The sequence below is a fragment of the Atractosteus spatula genome, chromosome 18, assembly GCF_055471065.1.
Source record: "Atractosteus spatula isolate fAtrSpa1 chromosome 18, fAtrSpa1.hap1, whole genome shotgun sequence".
Taxonomy (NCBI): domain Eukaryota; kingdom Metazoa; phylum Chordata; class Actinopteri; order Semionotiformes; family Lepisosteidae; genus Atractosteus; species Atractosteus spatula.
In genome coordinates this window covers 15,004,628-15,021,478 of record NC_142723.1, presented here as the reverse complement: position 1 = coordinate 15,021,478, position 16,851 = coordinate 15,004,628, and the positions used below count along the sequence as shown (strand labels likewise).

At 42.1% G+C, this 16,851-nt stretch overlaps 2 protein-coding genes across 2 annotated transcripts; one reads left to right on the top strand and one right to left on the bottom strand.

Moving 5' to 3' along the window:
• The first annotated feature begins 1,742 nt into the window (after positions 1-1,742).
• Positions 1,743-3,418, top strand: cox19 (cytochrome c oxidase assembly factor COX19). Its single transcript, XM_088936588.1, has 3 exons — positions 1,743-1,913; positions 2,615-2,726; positions 3,210-3,418. The coding sequence occupies exons 1-3, from the start codon at positions 1,832-1,834 to the stop codon at positions 3,298-3,300; spliced, it is 285 nt and encodes a 94-aa protein (XP_088792714.1). The 5' UTR covers positions 1,743-1,831; the 3' UTR covers positions 3,301-3,418.
• A 1,273-nt stretch (positions 3,419-4,691) lies between these two features.
• On the bottom strand, positions 4,692-11,692 carry rnps1 (RNA binding protein S1, serine-rich domain). Its single transcript, XM_088936423.1, has 7 exons — positions 11,641-11,692; positions 9,467-9,622; positions 8,853-9,044; positions 7,758-7,854; positions 7,232-7,385; positions 6,874-7,015; positions 4,692-5,539 (listed from the first exon to the last, which is right to left on the bottom strand). Coding segments are annotated over exons 1-7 (849 nt in total). The 5' UTR covers positions 11,643-11,692; the 3' UTR covers positions 4,692-5,433.
• Between the last annotated feature and the right edge of the window lie 5,159 nt (positions 11,693-16,851).

The window sequence follows — 16,851 nt, the reverse complement described above, 5'->3', positions numbered from 1 at the left end:
CCACATTCTTGCAGTTTGCACCTTAGGTGTGATACCAGCAGGACTTACTCGGATTTGTCAAGTGCACTTTGCAAACAAGATGCCCTAATATCTGCTCTGTAGGGAAGCTGAACTGCCTCTGTTGAATAATTTACATACCTTCCCTCTTTTTCAGAGACGTGTACAATTGGAAGACACAAAGGGAAAGTCTTTGTGTCCCAAATCCATCCATTTTCTACCACCATTAGAAAGTCTTTCACTTCAGGGTGGTGGGAGAAATGGAGCCTATCCCGGCAAGCAATGTGCATAAGGCAGGATACATCCTGAATGGGACGCCAGTCCATCGCATGGCACACACAGACATAAACACACACACACTGTACACCATGGCCTATTTTCCTAGAAGCCAGATAGCCTACCGGTATGTCTTTGAGCTGTGAGAGAAAGCCGGAACATCCAGAGGAGACACATGCAAATGTGGGGAGAACATACAAACTCCACACAGACAGCGCCCCAGGTCCAGAATTGAACCCAGGGCCCAGGCACAGCAAGGCAGTAATGTAACCACTGTGCCACCACGCCACCCTGTTTCCTAAACCTTTCCCAATTTGTGCTTCTAAAACTAGGCTGCTACATTCCTAAACTAAAATGTTTCTTATACACTAGAGACTTTGTTTTGGTACTGCTAACTGCAGCAGCAGGCTACCTTCCACAATTTCCACACAACTAGAATGCAAACAAGATTCCAGCATCTCCCTTTTGGTACTCAACGCAGCAGTGCCTTCACTGCCATCCTGATTCAACAAATATCTACACGAAAGAAAACATCTGGAACAGTCTCTAATGCAAAAGCCCGTTGAGGCAATACCCTAATATGTAACTGGGCCGAGACGATTAAATCTAGCAGAATATTGTATTAAACCTCATGCAATGTTACTTACATAATCCATAAATGAAAACTTAGAGTTTTAGAATGTTTTATGTGGCCTGTTAAGAATCTGTTAGTTAAGGATATGATGAATTTTCACAAGGATTAGGGGTTTTGCAGATACTTTGTACTGATTAATTTATCGACTTTCGCCTCTCCGCTTCTCGACATAATGCAATCGTGCTGTCTCTTTCGCTGGCTGCGTCTCCCATAAAACCTGTCTTGATTGCCTGGACTCCAAAGAGCCGATTAATAATAAAAAATAAGTAACAGCATAGTACACAACATTATTGAATTATTTCAATTAGGCTTTATCGACTTCCCGTCTCTAGCTTTTAAATATTGATGCTCTGTGCATTACTGAGGAACTCACTGAGAAAGTTTTTTTTAACTAAATGTGACTTATATACTGTAATTGCAGTACATACATCTACAAATGTATATTGACTTACACCCCCAACACAAAACTAGAAGAAGTGACGGAGTCACGCAGATATTAAGCTATCTACAGCTACTGAATGAAACTTCTGACAGATTTTAAAAAGCTCCATATTGTTCGAAGAATTTATTAGCCACGTCTTTGTAGTTATCTGCTACTTTTTCGTAGTATATTGTAATCAAAGCAGTACACCTTAATTGCTCGAGTAAGCTGCGGAAAAACACAGGATAACCTCGCTTAAACCTAGGTCACTTTCTCTGAAGTGAGGCTGCAGTAAACTACGATCGCGATTGACTCAGGTATACACAAAAACACTGGTGCACATGTAAGCACTGGCCCTTTAATGCTTAATGGATTGTCGAGCAAGTGATCGAGCAATCGAAAATCTACTACAAAGGCCTGGATGAAGAGGTCATGGCGGTACATCCGGTGTAAGCAGTTTTCCTCCTCCAGGTATCAGAACTGGAAATTAACAAGCTGTGGCAATGTCGACTGCAATGAATTTTGGGACAAAATCTTTTCAGCCCCGTCCGCCGGACAAAGGGTCTTTTCCTTTAGATCACTTTGGTGAGTTACAATGTGGATGGACATTTTTTTTGTAAATCAAAATCAGTTTGAGACAACCCTCCTCCCTTTTTGCAATTGTTAAGAATTGTTTTCTTTATCCATGCATCAGCAGTGCAGAGCTTATATGTACCCAGGTGCAATTAAATGATTCATTGCATGTTTTCCTCACACGACAAATGACATAAATAACATCACAGTTCTTGGAGACGTGAACAGGGTAGAAGCTATACTTTAAACCAGCATTTAGATAGCAGATGGGTGCAAAATGCATCAGTGACAGTAGTTGCAGCCATATATCTAGCATACTCTGTTTGCTAGGGATTAGGGACCGTATATTAATGTTAAAACCTTCTTTGGGCCGTGGGATCCTGTTTGAAAACCTCATATTACAGGTACTGCTCATTACAAATTATGACAAACCAAGCTTTTGCAGTGATATACTGCACTTGTTAATAGAATAAGGTAGGCCAGGCAGTGTGCTTTTAATTTCATGTGCATTAAAAATTGGTTATTTTAATACACACACACAGGAGTCCCTTGCTACTGCAATTAAATACTTTGGTAATTGTCAATTAAAAAAAAAAAGTTTGCATTTATTTCACATTTCACAGAATGTTTAAAGATTTGTAGCCCTGGTGAAGACGACCTTGTCAGTGAGCAGCCTAATACTAAACTGAATTTTGCACTCTGCTTTTTTTCAGGGGAATGCAAGGATTTCAAAGAGAAGTTTATGAATTGCCTCAGGCAAAACAACTTCGAGAACTCACTCTGCCGGAATCAGTCAAAGGAGTATCTTGAGTGCAGAATGGAAAGGTGCGTGTTGAAAAATGAAGACTGATAAAAATAAACCCCACAAGACAAGCGGCGGATGTGGTGTTCGTTTATGAAAACACGACAACCTGGCTATCTTGACACTTGGTGCAGCTCACAGATATTTCTGCAGCAGAGACTGAACAAAACAAACCTGAGCACACACTACCCCACACTGGTGTTAGTGACTACCATTTTGACCTGACCCAAAATAAAACTAACCAGATGATACCTCACTCTACATCTTCCTGTGCATTTAGTAAATATTAGAATCCTTGCTCAAAGATTTAATATTTTAAGCAACCAATTCTTTTTTACTTGTAAAGTATTGTAAACAGTAATGTAGTCACCTAACAAATACTTTTAAAGCTCTGGAAAAATAGTCCATAAGGTCTTTCTCTATAGTGAGGGTAACTTCCCGACTGCTGACTTCACTGGATAGAGGTGAAAGGCTAGCACTTAATCGTCTGGTTCTTCTCTTCCTAGGCAGCTGATGACAAAAGAGCCACTAGAGAAACTGGGATTCAAAGATATAATGGATCAAGGGAGCCAGAAGTCAAAGGAGGCAAATGTCTAGAAAAACAAGGAAGTGAAAACGACAGCACAACGTCCAGCAGACATGTATATAATGTACATTTACATTTGTGCTATAAAAATGTGAATACTGGAAATAAATATTTTATATGTGCTTTAAATCTTTTTGTACTCCTTTGCATGCGTCTTCTGCATTCTAATTTATTGGATTGTACTCTACCCACTAGGAGCCTCTTTCAGGGATATATTCCATTTATTTGTATTTGCAACATGTATGGCCGTGGATGGTACAGGCCAAGGGAAATTTGGCCAGAACATCACGTCACACCCTTACCCTTTTCGAGAAACGCCCTGGGATTTTTAATGACCACGTAGAGTCAGGACCTTGGTGTTGCGTCTTATCCGAAGGACAGCGCCTTTTTTACAGTACAGCGTGCCCATCAGCACGCCAGCAGCAATCCTAGATTTGCCAGGTCACCCATCAAGATCCTGCACACAGTTAACCCAATCACCTTCAAACCCATTAAAGAAACCAGCTCCAGTGGTCACAATCTGCATTCATCTGAGTTCATGTAGGCTTACATGCAAATGTAGTTGTTTAGAACTATTTTCCAATTAGTGCTTAATTGGAACCCTGAAATAAATTGAAATGCATTTTTTACAAGAATGCCACACATTAGAAATATTTGTCTTCTAAGTTTCTGTGACTGCCAATCTTTCTCTACAGCACTTTTCTATACAACCCATTTCAGAAATTCAGAAATGAAACCACTGTTTCAAGTATTTTCTGTCTGCACACTGTAAAACACTACTGTTTTTCCATGCATTTCACAATCATTACTGGTTGTAGTACTCCTTCATAATCATAACATCGCAACAGACCTCCAAAATGTCCACATTTAGCCTTCAGGTCCTCATGTCTTGCACAGGAACTCTGCTCCTCTAAAGGCCAAGTGTAAATGTTGTTCACTAACTTACCACTCAGCAGGAGGAGCTCCTTCAAATCTGTAGCAAAATTCCACCTCTCCACAGTGACTGCACAGTCCATAGTTATTCACAGCCTCTTCTGCTTCCTTGTCATTACAATGATAAGCCTACCATGTCATCATAAGAGCTTTCATGCTTATTAGGAGGGTCTAAAGAAGTTTGCTCCTGTTACCAAAGACATAATTAAACCAGGAACAAGGAGGAAGCGAAGCTTTTTATGATTGTGGGTAGCTCATATATGCAAAGATCTTGTGAATGCTTTTCAGTGGATCCCACCAAATCACACTAGTTACCGACATTAAAGAGTGAAAATTAGCTTCACTTTATTAAATTTTAGAATCGCCAATTATTCTGCCTTTTAAAATCTTTCCAATTTGAAATTCACCAATCATTAATCAACATTCACAGCTAGCTATGGATAAGATTTCAAGTGTCAGAACAAACTAATGGGAAATTGGAAATGTTTTATTACTTCAAACTGCTTTTTCTACCTAAACCTGGTACAGCAAAAAGGAAGATCAACAGACACATGGTTTGTACATACAGCTCCTGTGGTACATTAACAATTTATGAAATGCAGAAAAATCCTGTTTTATTAACAAAATGTAGATCACATTCATTTAAGATTGACAATTTCTCAAAGCAACAGGAAATACTTAAAAAAAAAATCTATAATGAAAAATCAGAAATTTAGGCTCCGTGGGGGTAAAAACATTAAAAAATGTTAACTTGCAATAACGTAGAAATATACACATCATGCAAACGGGAGGTCAATTTCAGCAGTCCCGTAGTACAAATTGCTTAGAAAAATGTGGGGAAAATAAGATCTTAAAATTCACAATTTGGAGAAGCCGAGAACCTGTCAATTAAAAAAAAAAATTGTAGGAGAACAGCGAGGGAGACCAAAATTAATAAAAGCTGACAAAAAGCAATAAAACAGGCGCTTTTGCCTCCAAGATTCTTTAAGAGTCCCAATGCCAGTTTTTTATTTGCAAATAAAAAAGGCTCTGGAATACGAGAATGTGGAGCAGACTGGGTGGCCTAGGACTGCTATTCGGTGTACTGATAACCCCTTTTGGAGCAAAGGAGCCTGCAGGATTCTCACTCAGCTGGTCGACGGCCCAGTGCTCCCCGGAAGGGGCCACCGGCGGGGTGAGGGGGCGGGGGCGGGGGCGTCGGGGCGCACGGTCTACCGCGAGGAGTTGGAGCTGGACCGGCTCCGGTGACGCCGGCGGCCGGGCGATCTGGACCGGGACCTGCGGCGGACCGGCGATCTGCGGCGCGGCGAGCGAGACCTGGAGAGAGTTTAAAGCCCGGTTTACATCGGGATCCCGGCTCCTCGGGGTCGGGACCGAGCAGGTTTTCTACGCGTCTGTCTACACTATTCCGCCTCAACCCTAATGGAGCAGCTTAACCCTTTTCCCAGCTGAAAGACCGTTTGAGACCGAGAGACGGCAATCTCCCTGCTGGATTCTGGCCCCAGCAGACCAGAGCTGCTACAGAACATAATTCATCTTTTAGTCTTTCAGCGTTGTGCTGTCGTTCCCCATTCTACAGTACAGAAAGGAAATCCACATCCAGACACGAGAAACTATTTCAAAGGTCTTAAATGAGGAAATAATGCAAGACCTGTAAACAAGAGGTTTCTAATTAATAAACGTTTATCAGGAGGATTTCATACTTAAAGCCATGTTTCAGCTGGAGAGCCCATTGAGAATTCATGACTTTCAGGAAGTCCTTTGAAAAAGTAATCCTTTTATCAAAAGCTTTTTTTGTGGGGTAGGGAAAGGGAATTGCATTATCAACCCACAAAATAAAGCATGTTACACTCCTTTAATTTTTTTTCTTCCATGACCTTTCTAGAAGTTGCAACTTTTTCCAACTTTCTTAATTTTTAAGCCGTAGAAATTATTCTCTTCTATGACGGAATAAAAACAAACGAAGGTTAAAGAATGTTTGCAACTTATATGTGTACCTTAGAACTTGTGGAGTAGTGTAAAGTTTGATCACTGTGTGAGAAAAGGTACCTTCTAAATTTGGTGAAGCCTCTGTGTATGCCGAGATAGACACCATTTTGTGGTTTTTGAGAAAGAAAGTGACATTTCAGAACAACTGAAAGGTATGAAAAATACCGCTGCATGATGTTGTATTTATGGTGATGTTATTTCTAAATATATTTGCAAGAGTCTCTCTCTTAAACACAACAGCTACGGTAACTTTTAAAGGTTTTAAACTGCTTGGAAATGTCTGTGTGCAGAAAAAGATACCCTTTTGTGTGTTGCAGTTATTCACTCCAAAAATGGTCCTTTGTGTAAAAGCTCGAAACCTTCACAGACATGCGCCGAGACTAACTGCACCCCTACATCAGTCACACAACAGATATGTACCATCGCGGAGGTCGGCAAAAATCAGCAGAATACTCTTTTATCCATTTCTAATCCACACAGCTCTCTCCACGTAGTGGTTTCCTTACTCGGGCCTTGTGTCCAGCTTTTTTTTCTGGAAGAACTGACAACGGTAACAACGCTGGGCTACACAATTCCTAATCCCATCAAGCATCACAGCTCCTGGTGATGGGCTTGGGATGCAGAGGAAAAGCAGGAGAGGAGGGAGAGGGGCTGGCACTGACCTCCTCCTCATGCGGGGCGGAGTGCGGCGCCACACAGGGGGCGGGGGCGGCATCCGGCGAGGAGGGGTCATCCTGCGAGGAGCCGGCCGCAGGCGGGGGGCCAGCACCGCGGTCGCCGTGATCTCCTGGCCATCAATCTGACCTGCAGACAGACAGGCAACGTCAATCTAAGGCTCAAGAGCACTGCAGGGTCCGGGGAAGGACGCAAGGTTATTTCAAGAGCTAACCATTCCAATGAGACAGTAATTCGATCTCACTTTCAAGAAACATCCACCCATCAGATATTCAGTTCTTGTCTGAACACTTTGGCTGGGGCAACGGACACAAGTTATTTACCAGAAACGCAAGGCTTGCTTACCTCCATCCATGTGTCTGAGGGCCTTTTCTGCTTCATCTGCACTCTCAAACTCCACGTAGGCGTAGCCCTTGGAGAGGTGTGGGTGCAGCCTGTCCACAGGCATGTCTATCATCTTGATCTTCCCATAGGTGGAGAAAATCTCCATAATGTGATCCTGCAGCAGAAAGTTTTTTTTTCAGGGGGCTGTATCGCTAGATAAAACACTCCTGAGCTTACAGGCTGATCCCTGATCCCTGAAGCCCCCTACTTATAAAGCAAATTGAAGGCGCAAACTGGCATTCACTGCCATCGACAGTTAACACAGCAAAATTAAGCTTTAAATGCCATGAGCAAAAAACTTGCCTGCTGCTCATGTTTCAAGTCAAATGCAGGGCAAAATCCACAGTTGGCACTGTACTTTAAAATAAATTACATTTAAATAAGCAGAGTGCTAATGCTGAGTTTTTCTACCATACTTCCCCACGAAGTGACTAAAGGCGAAATACTGATCTTTCAAGTGTTAGTTACATGCTGATCAAGGGCAAACCTTGGTGACGTTCCTGGTGAGCCGACCAAGGTGAACCTTGGTGGGCCTGGGACTGGGACTCCTCCTCTTCCTCTCCTCTCTTTTAGGGGACTTAGACCTGGAAAGACGAGCTGTGATTACTGCTCTGGGGGGGAGCCAAAGACTGTACAATGAATAGCTGTATCACTGACTGGGCATATGTTGGCATGCAATACGTACAGAAACCAAGTAAACATTAAAAAAATGTTTTTGTTTCAAGTGATTTAAAAGAACTTAAAATGCCAGGAAATGTCACACGTTTTCCCTTTAACAAACACCTAATCAGAACATGCAGCCCATTCACATACAGGACAGACCCTCTTTCTGATTATCCGAGATTGCTAAATGGCAGAGAATCAAAAGTAACAGATCCCCTTTACACATTAAAATATTATAATGTATCTTTTAATCTCCCATTTCTTGCCACCTAAAACTGAACAATGTTTAGGATGACGAAAAAAATAGCTAATTGCTTAACGTTGTCACTAGATCGTATTAGTAAAAGCATTGGTTCTTAAAACTACGTGCATACAGCCCAATAATCAATTCTAAAGCTGGGTGGTTTGGGCAATAGTTATTGATGTTTAGCTGGTTTCTGATCTGTGCAACAGTGTGCAGCAATTCTAGATACAGGGTATTGGTGCCATCTAGTGAACTCAAAGCACATCTGCTTCTGTAAGAATGCTTTGGGTCCACGTCACTGTCACTCTGTCCGAGCTTCTGGATAAGTGACCGGGAGACTTCTCCCTCATCAGAAAACAGGCAATCACTGAACGCAACTTAATAACGACAGATCCCTTTTTAAGCAGCGGATTGTACCAGCTATACAATATTACTATAAACACCCACTTCACAACTCCCCCCCCCCACCAGAAAACTAAAACAGAAGCACAACAATGGGACTAATCAATGGACACTGAGGTAACAGAACCCCTCAGGTGAGCGCACTATAGACAAGCGTCTATATTTTAATTTCGAATCAAAACAAGGATCTATTCAATCAGCTCCTGCCTCCCCAGTGTGGGTAAGGGGGGGGGGGGGGAAGGAGCTCGGCGTGGCTCTGAACGACACTCGTACTTGGAGCGGGAGCGCCGGCGGTTGTCGTGGCGTCGGCGGCCCGGGCTGGGCGAGCCGGAGGAGCTGCTGCTGCTCGAGCTGCGGGACGAGGAGGAGGAGCCGGAGCGGCTGGACGCCGAGGAGGAGCTGGAGCCGCTGGACGAGCCCGAGCTGGACCCGGAGCTGGAGCTGGAGCTGGAGCTCGAGCGAGACCTGGGCAGAGAGCAGGGACAGCGGCGGAGGGAGGAAGAGGAGAAAAGGAAAAGCTCTTCAACGGAAGCACTCCTTTACACAAAGGGTGGCGGGTGCCTCAGACAAGCTAGTCAGCCTTACTTGCCTACTCTAAGACCCTTCGAGAGAAGGAAGATGGGCTTCCTGGTTTTAATTAGCAACAGGTCATCAAAGGGGTTAAACGGACTGAATGGCCCGCTCTTTTGAGAGAGACTGTATATCGGCCAGAAGGGTGAAGGAAAACAAGCCCTTGAAAAGCCTCCAGTGCAAAGGTTACAGAATAACGGCACAAATGTAACAAAACAGCGAGGAGGCTGTGGAGGCAGAGGCCCCGATCACAGCCCCGACGCTCTGCTGCCGAGCAAGGGTCGCTAGACTCTCCCGGAGCGCCAGCGCTGGCTCACCTGCTGCTGCTGCTGCCCGTGGAGGCGCTGCGGCGCTTGCGGGCCTTCTCCCTGCCGCGGTCCTTGTCCGCCGCCTCCTTCGTTCCCACCTTCTCCTTGCCTCGGTCTTTGGCCTTGTCCTCGGAACGATCCTTCCTCTTCGTGGGTGACGGTGCCCTGTCAAGGAAGGGGGGGGGGGGAACGTGATCAATATCCTTCAAGGGACGACCCGACGGAGGAAGTCAGAACAAGCTGCCAGGCCGGGCAGATCCTCTCGGTAGTACGTAGCTACCGTATAAAAGAAGCACAATGATCACTATTCCCATCCAGCGCACTATTTTTTAACATTCGCAATCTCTGCGTTCACAGAACCACTCTCAAGGGCTCGCCGAGTTCAGAGGTGATCCAAATGATCTCTGTCCTGCACAGAGCTGCAAACTTATAGCCTCTTATTTAACAGCGTGCGTTTCCTTGTGCTCTGACATAACCCTTTCACAGACTGCTGAAGATGAGGTCTCACCTTCATAAACTAGTCAAGAAATTAGTCTTTTCCCATGAGGTCTCTCAAATTCTCATTTCTCTGCAATGGCTGTAAAAAATGGGAAGATGTCTGTGGCTTCATATCTCATGCTATTTCATGATTTATAATGTTGGAAATAAATGAAGAAAATAATCCTGTTCTAGATACCTTACTGAATAATCAGATGATCATAATTATTTTTAAAAACCGTAATGCAGTTTCAAACATTCATTCATGTGGAGGCAGCCAGATGTTACCTCTAAAAAACATCATGAAGAAATGTCTGTGTAAATGACTAATTTACACATAAAAAATGACTTAACAGCCAAAACATTGGTTCTTATTTCTACTTTTCACCATGAAATTAACCGTTAATTGCTCCTTTTTTAGCCAAGACACACACACTTAAGCCAGTATGTTTATCATCTAGCTAGGCCTGCCCTGCAACCCACACTACCTGAGCCCAATCTGGAAAAAGCTTCACAGGGCAAAATACACAAACAAATCACATAAATCCTTTTAAGTGGCAGCCCCACTAGTTCCAAAGACCATCCCAGGGGGGCTTAAATTTTTGATGTGGCAAATTTGCAAATGGTAAAATCCAATATTAAAAACCGAGCTAGAAAGGCGACACTAACTAGAGGAATATTTCAAAACATGTTCCAATACATACTGTTAAAAGCTTAAATGCTAAAAAGAATAAATGCAAACAAAAACGTTATGGCAACGCTATCTATATATAATGAAATATGTTTACAACTATACACGGTATTGCTGTTTGGTCAGCACTTACATATTAACACATTAAAGGTAAGCATCGTACAGTGTCAAACAGTTTTCTGAAGTACAATTTAACAGACTGCGAGTGGCTTTAGAGAATGCTGCTCAGGGAAAATCTGTGCAAAACTGTTTCGGGACAATTTTCCAGGAGGCACTGAAAAGCTCATTCCAAGCTCTCCATCCGCAAATTTCTAGGAGAACAATTTGAATGTAGCGAGATAAACCATCTGTGTGTTTTTGACATTAAACGAAATCCACTATACATATATATCTTAAATGATTATAAACCCATATTGCGTAAATGGAAAACTTACTGAACTACGTACGATTTGGAGAGGGGGGTTATTATATCGATTTCCTTTATAGAGTTTATGTATTTGTTGATCCTTCAGCACATTAATCCACATGATGAGAATTCTGCATTACGTGAACTCTAAAGTAGACATTTTTAAGGTTTAGCTGAGGTTTGTGTACACGAACAACTACTGTGTACGTGAAATAAACCCTCCCACAGTGCAGAGACGTGTTAGGCTTTGTGTTCGTAAAGCTTTTAGTGACTGCCCTACATTTTCATAAACGAAGTTACAATCAACGTTTTATGTTCTTTGTTTCAGTGCGTTTGTGGAAACAATCCAAACCCCCCGTTGTACTCGGCAAACGAACCCAGTCGTCCGCCATTGATGTTTTCATTCATCTGTTCAAAGCTCTGCTTTCAAGCAACACCCCCCCCGCTCCAAAATCAAGCACAATCCCAACACCGCGACAGGAAATATCACTTCGAGATGCATTGCTTTCGACTAAATAATTGATAAAAACAAGATTCAGTGTCCTAAAACTGCTATAACATCGAGGATTGCATTAGATGTTTTCTAAAAAAAAACACACACAAACTTACATCTCCGCTCAGAAAGTCTCCCTCCGCGGCGGGCGCAGACTGATGACGCAGAAGCGGCCAAACTCGTCAGACTGTATCGCCGTGGACTGTGCTGAGAACGTAACTGAATTTCCTCCTCAAGCACAGTAACACAGGCAGCCCACGGAGGTGTTAATAAGCGGTTGGGCACAGGGGGAGTAAAATGTAGGAGCTGTTATTTGTTTTGGAGAAAAATATGTCATGTTAAGTTTCAGCCCCATCCAAAACAATGCTAAAATTACCGTTTGTAATAAATTTAATTATAATGGCACGTTATATACACAAAATGAAGTGGTCTGGGAAGAATCATATGTTTAAAGCATTTTAAAATGGATGTAAAGGAATATCTACAGACTATTTCAAAGTGTAAAAATATGAAAGCGGTGCGGACGTTATCTTTATTTAATTTGTTTAAACTTTTTTTCCATCATTTGAATTTATTTTGTAATCTATACCCCTGACGATGTTTTTTTTTGTCTTGAAATGTTATATGAACTCTTGCTTGTATTTGTATTTTTTGTTATAGTTTATGCATAAATAAAAATTATTTTTAAAAAACTTAGAAACTTCCTGTATTACAAGACTATTGTACTGTTTTATGCAAAGTAAATTCGGAAACGTGAAAAAACCTGGAAATTGTTTTTTAAGGGGTACTATGTACTAAGTTGAACAACATTTGAAACTTTTGTTTCATACATTGCAGACCGAGGAAATATTTGAAAATGTTTATTTTCACCTAAAATAATTGAACATATATACATTATATGTTTAAAAAACGTCATGCTTCAAGTGCAGACAAAAGCTGACAACAATAAATTGTTTTCTTTGGTCAGTTGACTACGGCACTAGGGTAAAAACGCAATCAAATTTACTCCTTCTAAACATTTCATAGCTTGTAAATGACGCGCTTTTCAAGTGTCTTAGCAGTCAAACCGAAACCGACGAGTTTGCACAACATCCACAGCAATCGGAATAAGTACCATTCAATACACATACGAAACACTTTTATACATATCTACATGCCTATAGACACAACGATGCCTGTTAAAGGTGGATTCTGTTGTCAAACATGTTGCTCTGCTCTAACTCGTTTGTGGTCATTATAATGCTAAGAGAATTTATAAAGACGTAAAAATGATTCAGAGGTTAGAAGGTTGCCTATTTAATTTAAACAAAATGTGTCTTTCTGTAATCCCATCTGTTCTAAACTTTCAAGAACTTCGAACATCCTCCTTCATCGACCAGTATATGAAGATTGTCATCTAGCTTTGTCACCGGCTACCTAGAAAATGATATGATTGGCTGCTCAGATCCTTGTCTGACCAATTAGAATTGAATAGACGTTCAATAGGAAATACAGGTACTCCTGTCCCCCCACCACAGCTGAGCTTTGTCCAATAGAAACTCCTCACCTCTTCAGTCAGTTAGCAGATCTGGCAAAAATAAAGTGGCATGACCTCATATTAAGCCACTCTGAGCCCACTCAGGACCGATACAGAGCCTCAAGATCTAGGCTGTTATTGGAAGTGGTGTGTAGGGTGGGAGAGACCTGTAGGTGGTGCTCTTCCATCTTATCCCTCACCATAAGAGGTTCAATCATTTTAATGAGATGCTTGAGAGGTCCAAAAAGATTAAAGTGTAGGGGTGTTAACGCTGGAGTCCTGGCTGAATCCCAGCCTAGACTTGCACACTGGGCTTATTTCACATTCATTTAATTTCTCACTTCTTTACCTGCTAGAGGGTCTGTTGGTGCCAAGTGCTTGGTATGTCTCACCTTGTACTGCTGCATTTCCATGGCAGATGAAGTCAATTCCAGCCATATTGTATAGCACTTCAGCTTGAAAAGTGCTTACACACAAGGACTTTGTCTATTTCCTTGTTGCCTTCTATTTTATTTAAGCAAAACCCGTTCCGTACTTTCAGGAACTTCAAACATACCCCTCCATAGACCACTATATGAAGAAAAGTGGCATCTACATTTAGGGACTTGGTCTTGTTCTCCATTTTGTTGTGCACTAGTGAAATGACTAGCAGGCTACACACCTTCCAGCCATGAAGATAAGACCATTAGGTCCTGAAATGGTAAGCTACAGCTCTGCTCTCACCCCCCCATCTCTACACAATGTCTATATATGCACAACACTAACACAAGCTCTGTGAAACCCCTGCATTAATGGGGGATTACATATCAGCCCCCCCTCCACACCGCTGTATGTGAAGTGGTCATGCAAAAGTAGTAAGGAAGAACAGTAACTACCATGTCCCAGACACCAATTATAGCTAATGAGTTACTTGAATAGATGTACTCCATCCCTGCACTTTTGTAACAGAACTGTATATACTCTAGATTAAGATGGAACTCCCTCAACCTTGCTATTGGAGAGCCTGAGCCCACCAGGTTCTATACTAACTACTAAGTGATTATTTTAAGTTCAACCAGCTTTAAGATCCAGCTTATGTACAATTCTGGAAGTTGCAACAAAAACCAGAATACCCTTCACCTGAAGGAGCTCCTATCATGCTCACATAATAGCATCTCTCACTAACAACTCCCCCCCACTCCCAGTTTAAAAAAAAAAAAACTGAGAAAGCCCAACTCAGTTGGCATTGGTCAGGGTGAGGGCTGGAGATCCATATTTAGTCCAGCTTTTCCATGGAAAAAAAAAACCTTCAAAGAGTTAAGGGTTCCTGGGTCAGCTTCTAGCAGGATTCTTACATTTTGGACATGCCAGTTAGGCTACCCTGCACTTCTGAAAACTGTCCTGCAGCAACCACAGCCAAGGTGGGAACAGGCCAGTTCCTGCCAGGAAACCAACTCCCAGCTTGGCACCTTGGTTGCTGTGCTGTAGCAGCACTGACAAACCTGGTCTTGTAAATCGGAGTCTCCTGCTGTTGCATAGGTTAAATAACCTTAGCCTTCCATTACAGATGTGACAACTGGAGAACTGTAGCTTCTTGGTTAGTGAAAGGTGTGATTTGTTCCCATTAAGACAGGGGCAGTAGGTGTCCCCCCACCCCCCAGCTTCCCCTCATTATACATGTTAAGATACAATTTACTTGCAGTCAGCATTGTTGCTGAAGAAAAGCTAGCCTTGAAGGCATCAATTACTGTCCCCCCACAAATCTTCAGAAGGATAAAAGTATCGGGGGATTGACCCAAGGTACCACATCACCTCACAGAGTTAATGGGTGATTACAAAGACTTCCAGTGACACCTTAGCTTTATTGCACAAACAGGATACAATTCTCAAGATCAGGGCCAAGGACATGACAGAAGGTCAGAGGATCAACATACAGACCAGATCTTTGTTCCACATTACAGATGCAGTGTTGAGGGCGTCTCATTCCTCTTGAAGAGCTTCACTTTCCCCATCTCCATTCTTCTCACATGATCCACAGGGCTCCATTCCCAGTAGGGCAGAAGGAAAGGTTACATGACCAAGTCCTGACACTTGGTTAGACAGCGTGTCATGTTAGCCAAATAACTGTTCAATACCAACAACATTCCTACCTAGACCACTCACACTTTGGACTCCCAAGCTCGGAGAATGAGCTCCTCAACCTTACCCAGGTCATGAAACATCATGGAAAGACCTCCACACCATCCCATAGACTTGTCCAGTGGAGATACTGCCAAGAGGAAGCTCACTTTAGTACAAAAGGAAAGTGGTGTTAGACTGAGGCTTTTATTCAGTGTACCTTCAATCTTAAAGCCAAGTAAAGCAGTGCCCTGCCTGGGATTTTGGTGTCAGGTCTCTGCTGAGCAATAAACTAGGTTTCTGTTTCCCAAAGAACAGAGCTCTCCCTGCTGTATAGCTTTAAAAGCCTACACACCTAGTCCCCTGGAATGGGGTTCTTGTGGAAACTCATTTTGCCAAGACATACAGATTTTTTTAGTGGCCATTTAAGATGGATCAAATCAAGGCATTGTATGCCTCCATTTTGCAGGCAGGTCAATAGTTATGCATTTAAGACCTTCTGCACCAACTCTGGAGGCAATGAGCAGCCAGCTAACTCATCTAAAGCTTGTTTTCACATGCAGTACTATGAACACCTACATTCAGCATTACTAACTAGGAATTCTGCAACCGTAATTTACTCCCAGCATAGCTTACCCATGAGCTGGCACACATCAGCACATTTAGCTATCCCTACATGACAGCATAACTTACCACATCGCCAAGCCACAGCACAACGTGTCAAGTCCCACAGATCAGCCTGCTTCAGGAACAGTGTTTCGGCTGAATTCTCCTAGTCATGGATATTTTTTTCTTCTTACCAAACAAACTCTAAAGCCACAAGAATATTAACATAACATACAAAAAAAAAAACCTCATGTTCTACTCCAACTCAAAACACAAACTAAATGCTGTGCTCCCAGGCTTTGCTTTTATAAGCCTCTTCAGTAATTAAAGGGGCGTGGCTAATTCCATAGGAACCAATCGCAAAAGCCCTAAAATCCTCATGTGGAATGGCCAGGTGTGTGCAGCTCAATGATGCACACCTGTTTCCAGATCCCTGCCTGCTCAGAAGCCATCTTGGCTCAGAGAAGCACCACAGCCTGGGCTTGAGCCAAAATGTAAGATTCTTACTGAAGCCTTCTAGGGACACTACAGCATTGCTTTAATACATTTTCATTGAAGACTATTAGAAGTGTGTTCTTTCTAAACATTTTAGCATAGCCCAATCTACTTAAGAAATGGATTAAGAGAGAAAGATAATGATTTGATTATAGTTATTTTTATATATTCCTTTATACGTATACACCTTTGTTATTTTAACTCTTGAATCACTTCAGCTCCCAATATTATTTCTCTTTCTATGTTGGAACACTGCTATTATTGGAATGGTGTTCTCATTTGACATATCATAAAGGAGAGCTGTAGAACCATTATAAAAACATGCTTTGCTAGTAGAGTCCTCTGTATTTAAAAAGTAATAATGATTGATGAGAGTTTTGTAATTTCAAGTATTCAAGGAGATTGAAGCATCACTTTGAGACAGAACCTGCCTTCCAATATGTTGATTCCCTGTATTGGTTGATGATTGTGTAGCTGTTTTTTTCCAGTTAAACTTCTTCCTTTCATTATCACTAAGAATTAGTCTTGTGGTTTGGTAAGTAGGCATTCAAATAAACAATCAGGGTGACATTTTTAAATCATCAGTAGAATCTGAAATAACATTTTATTTGTT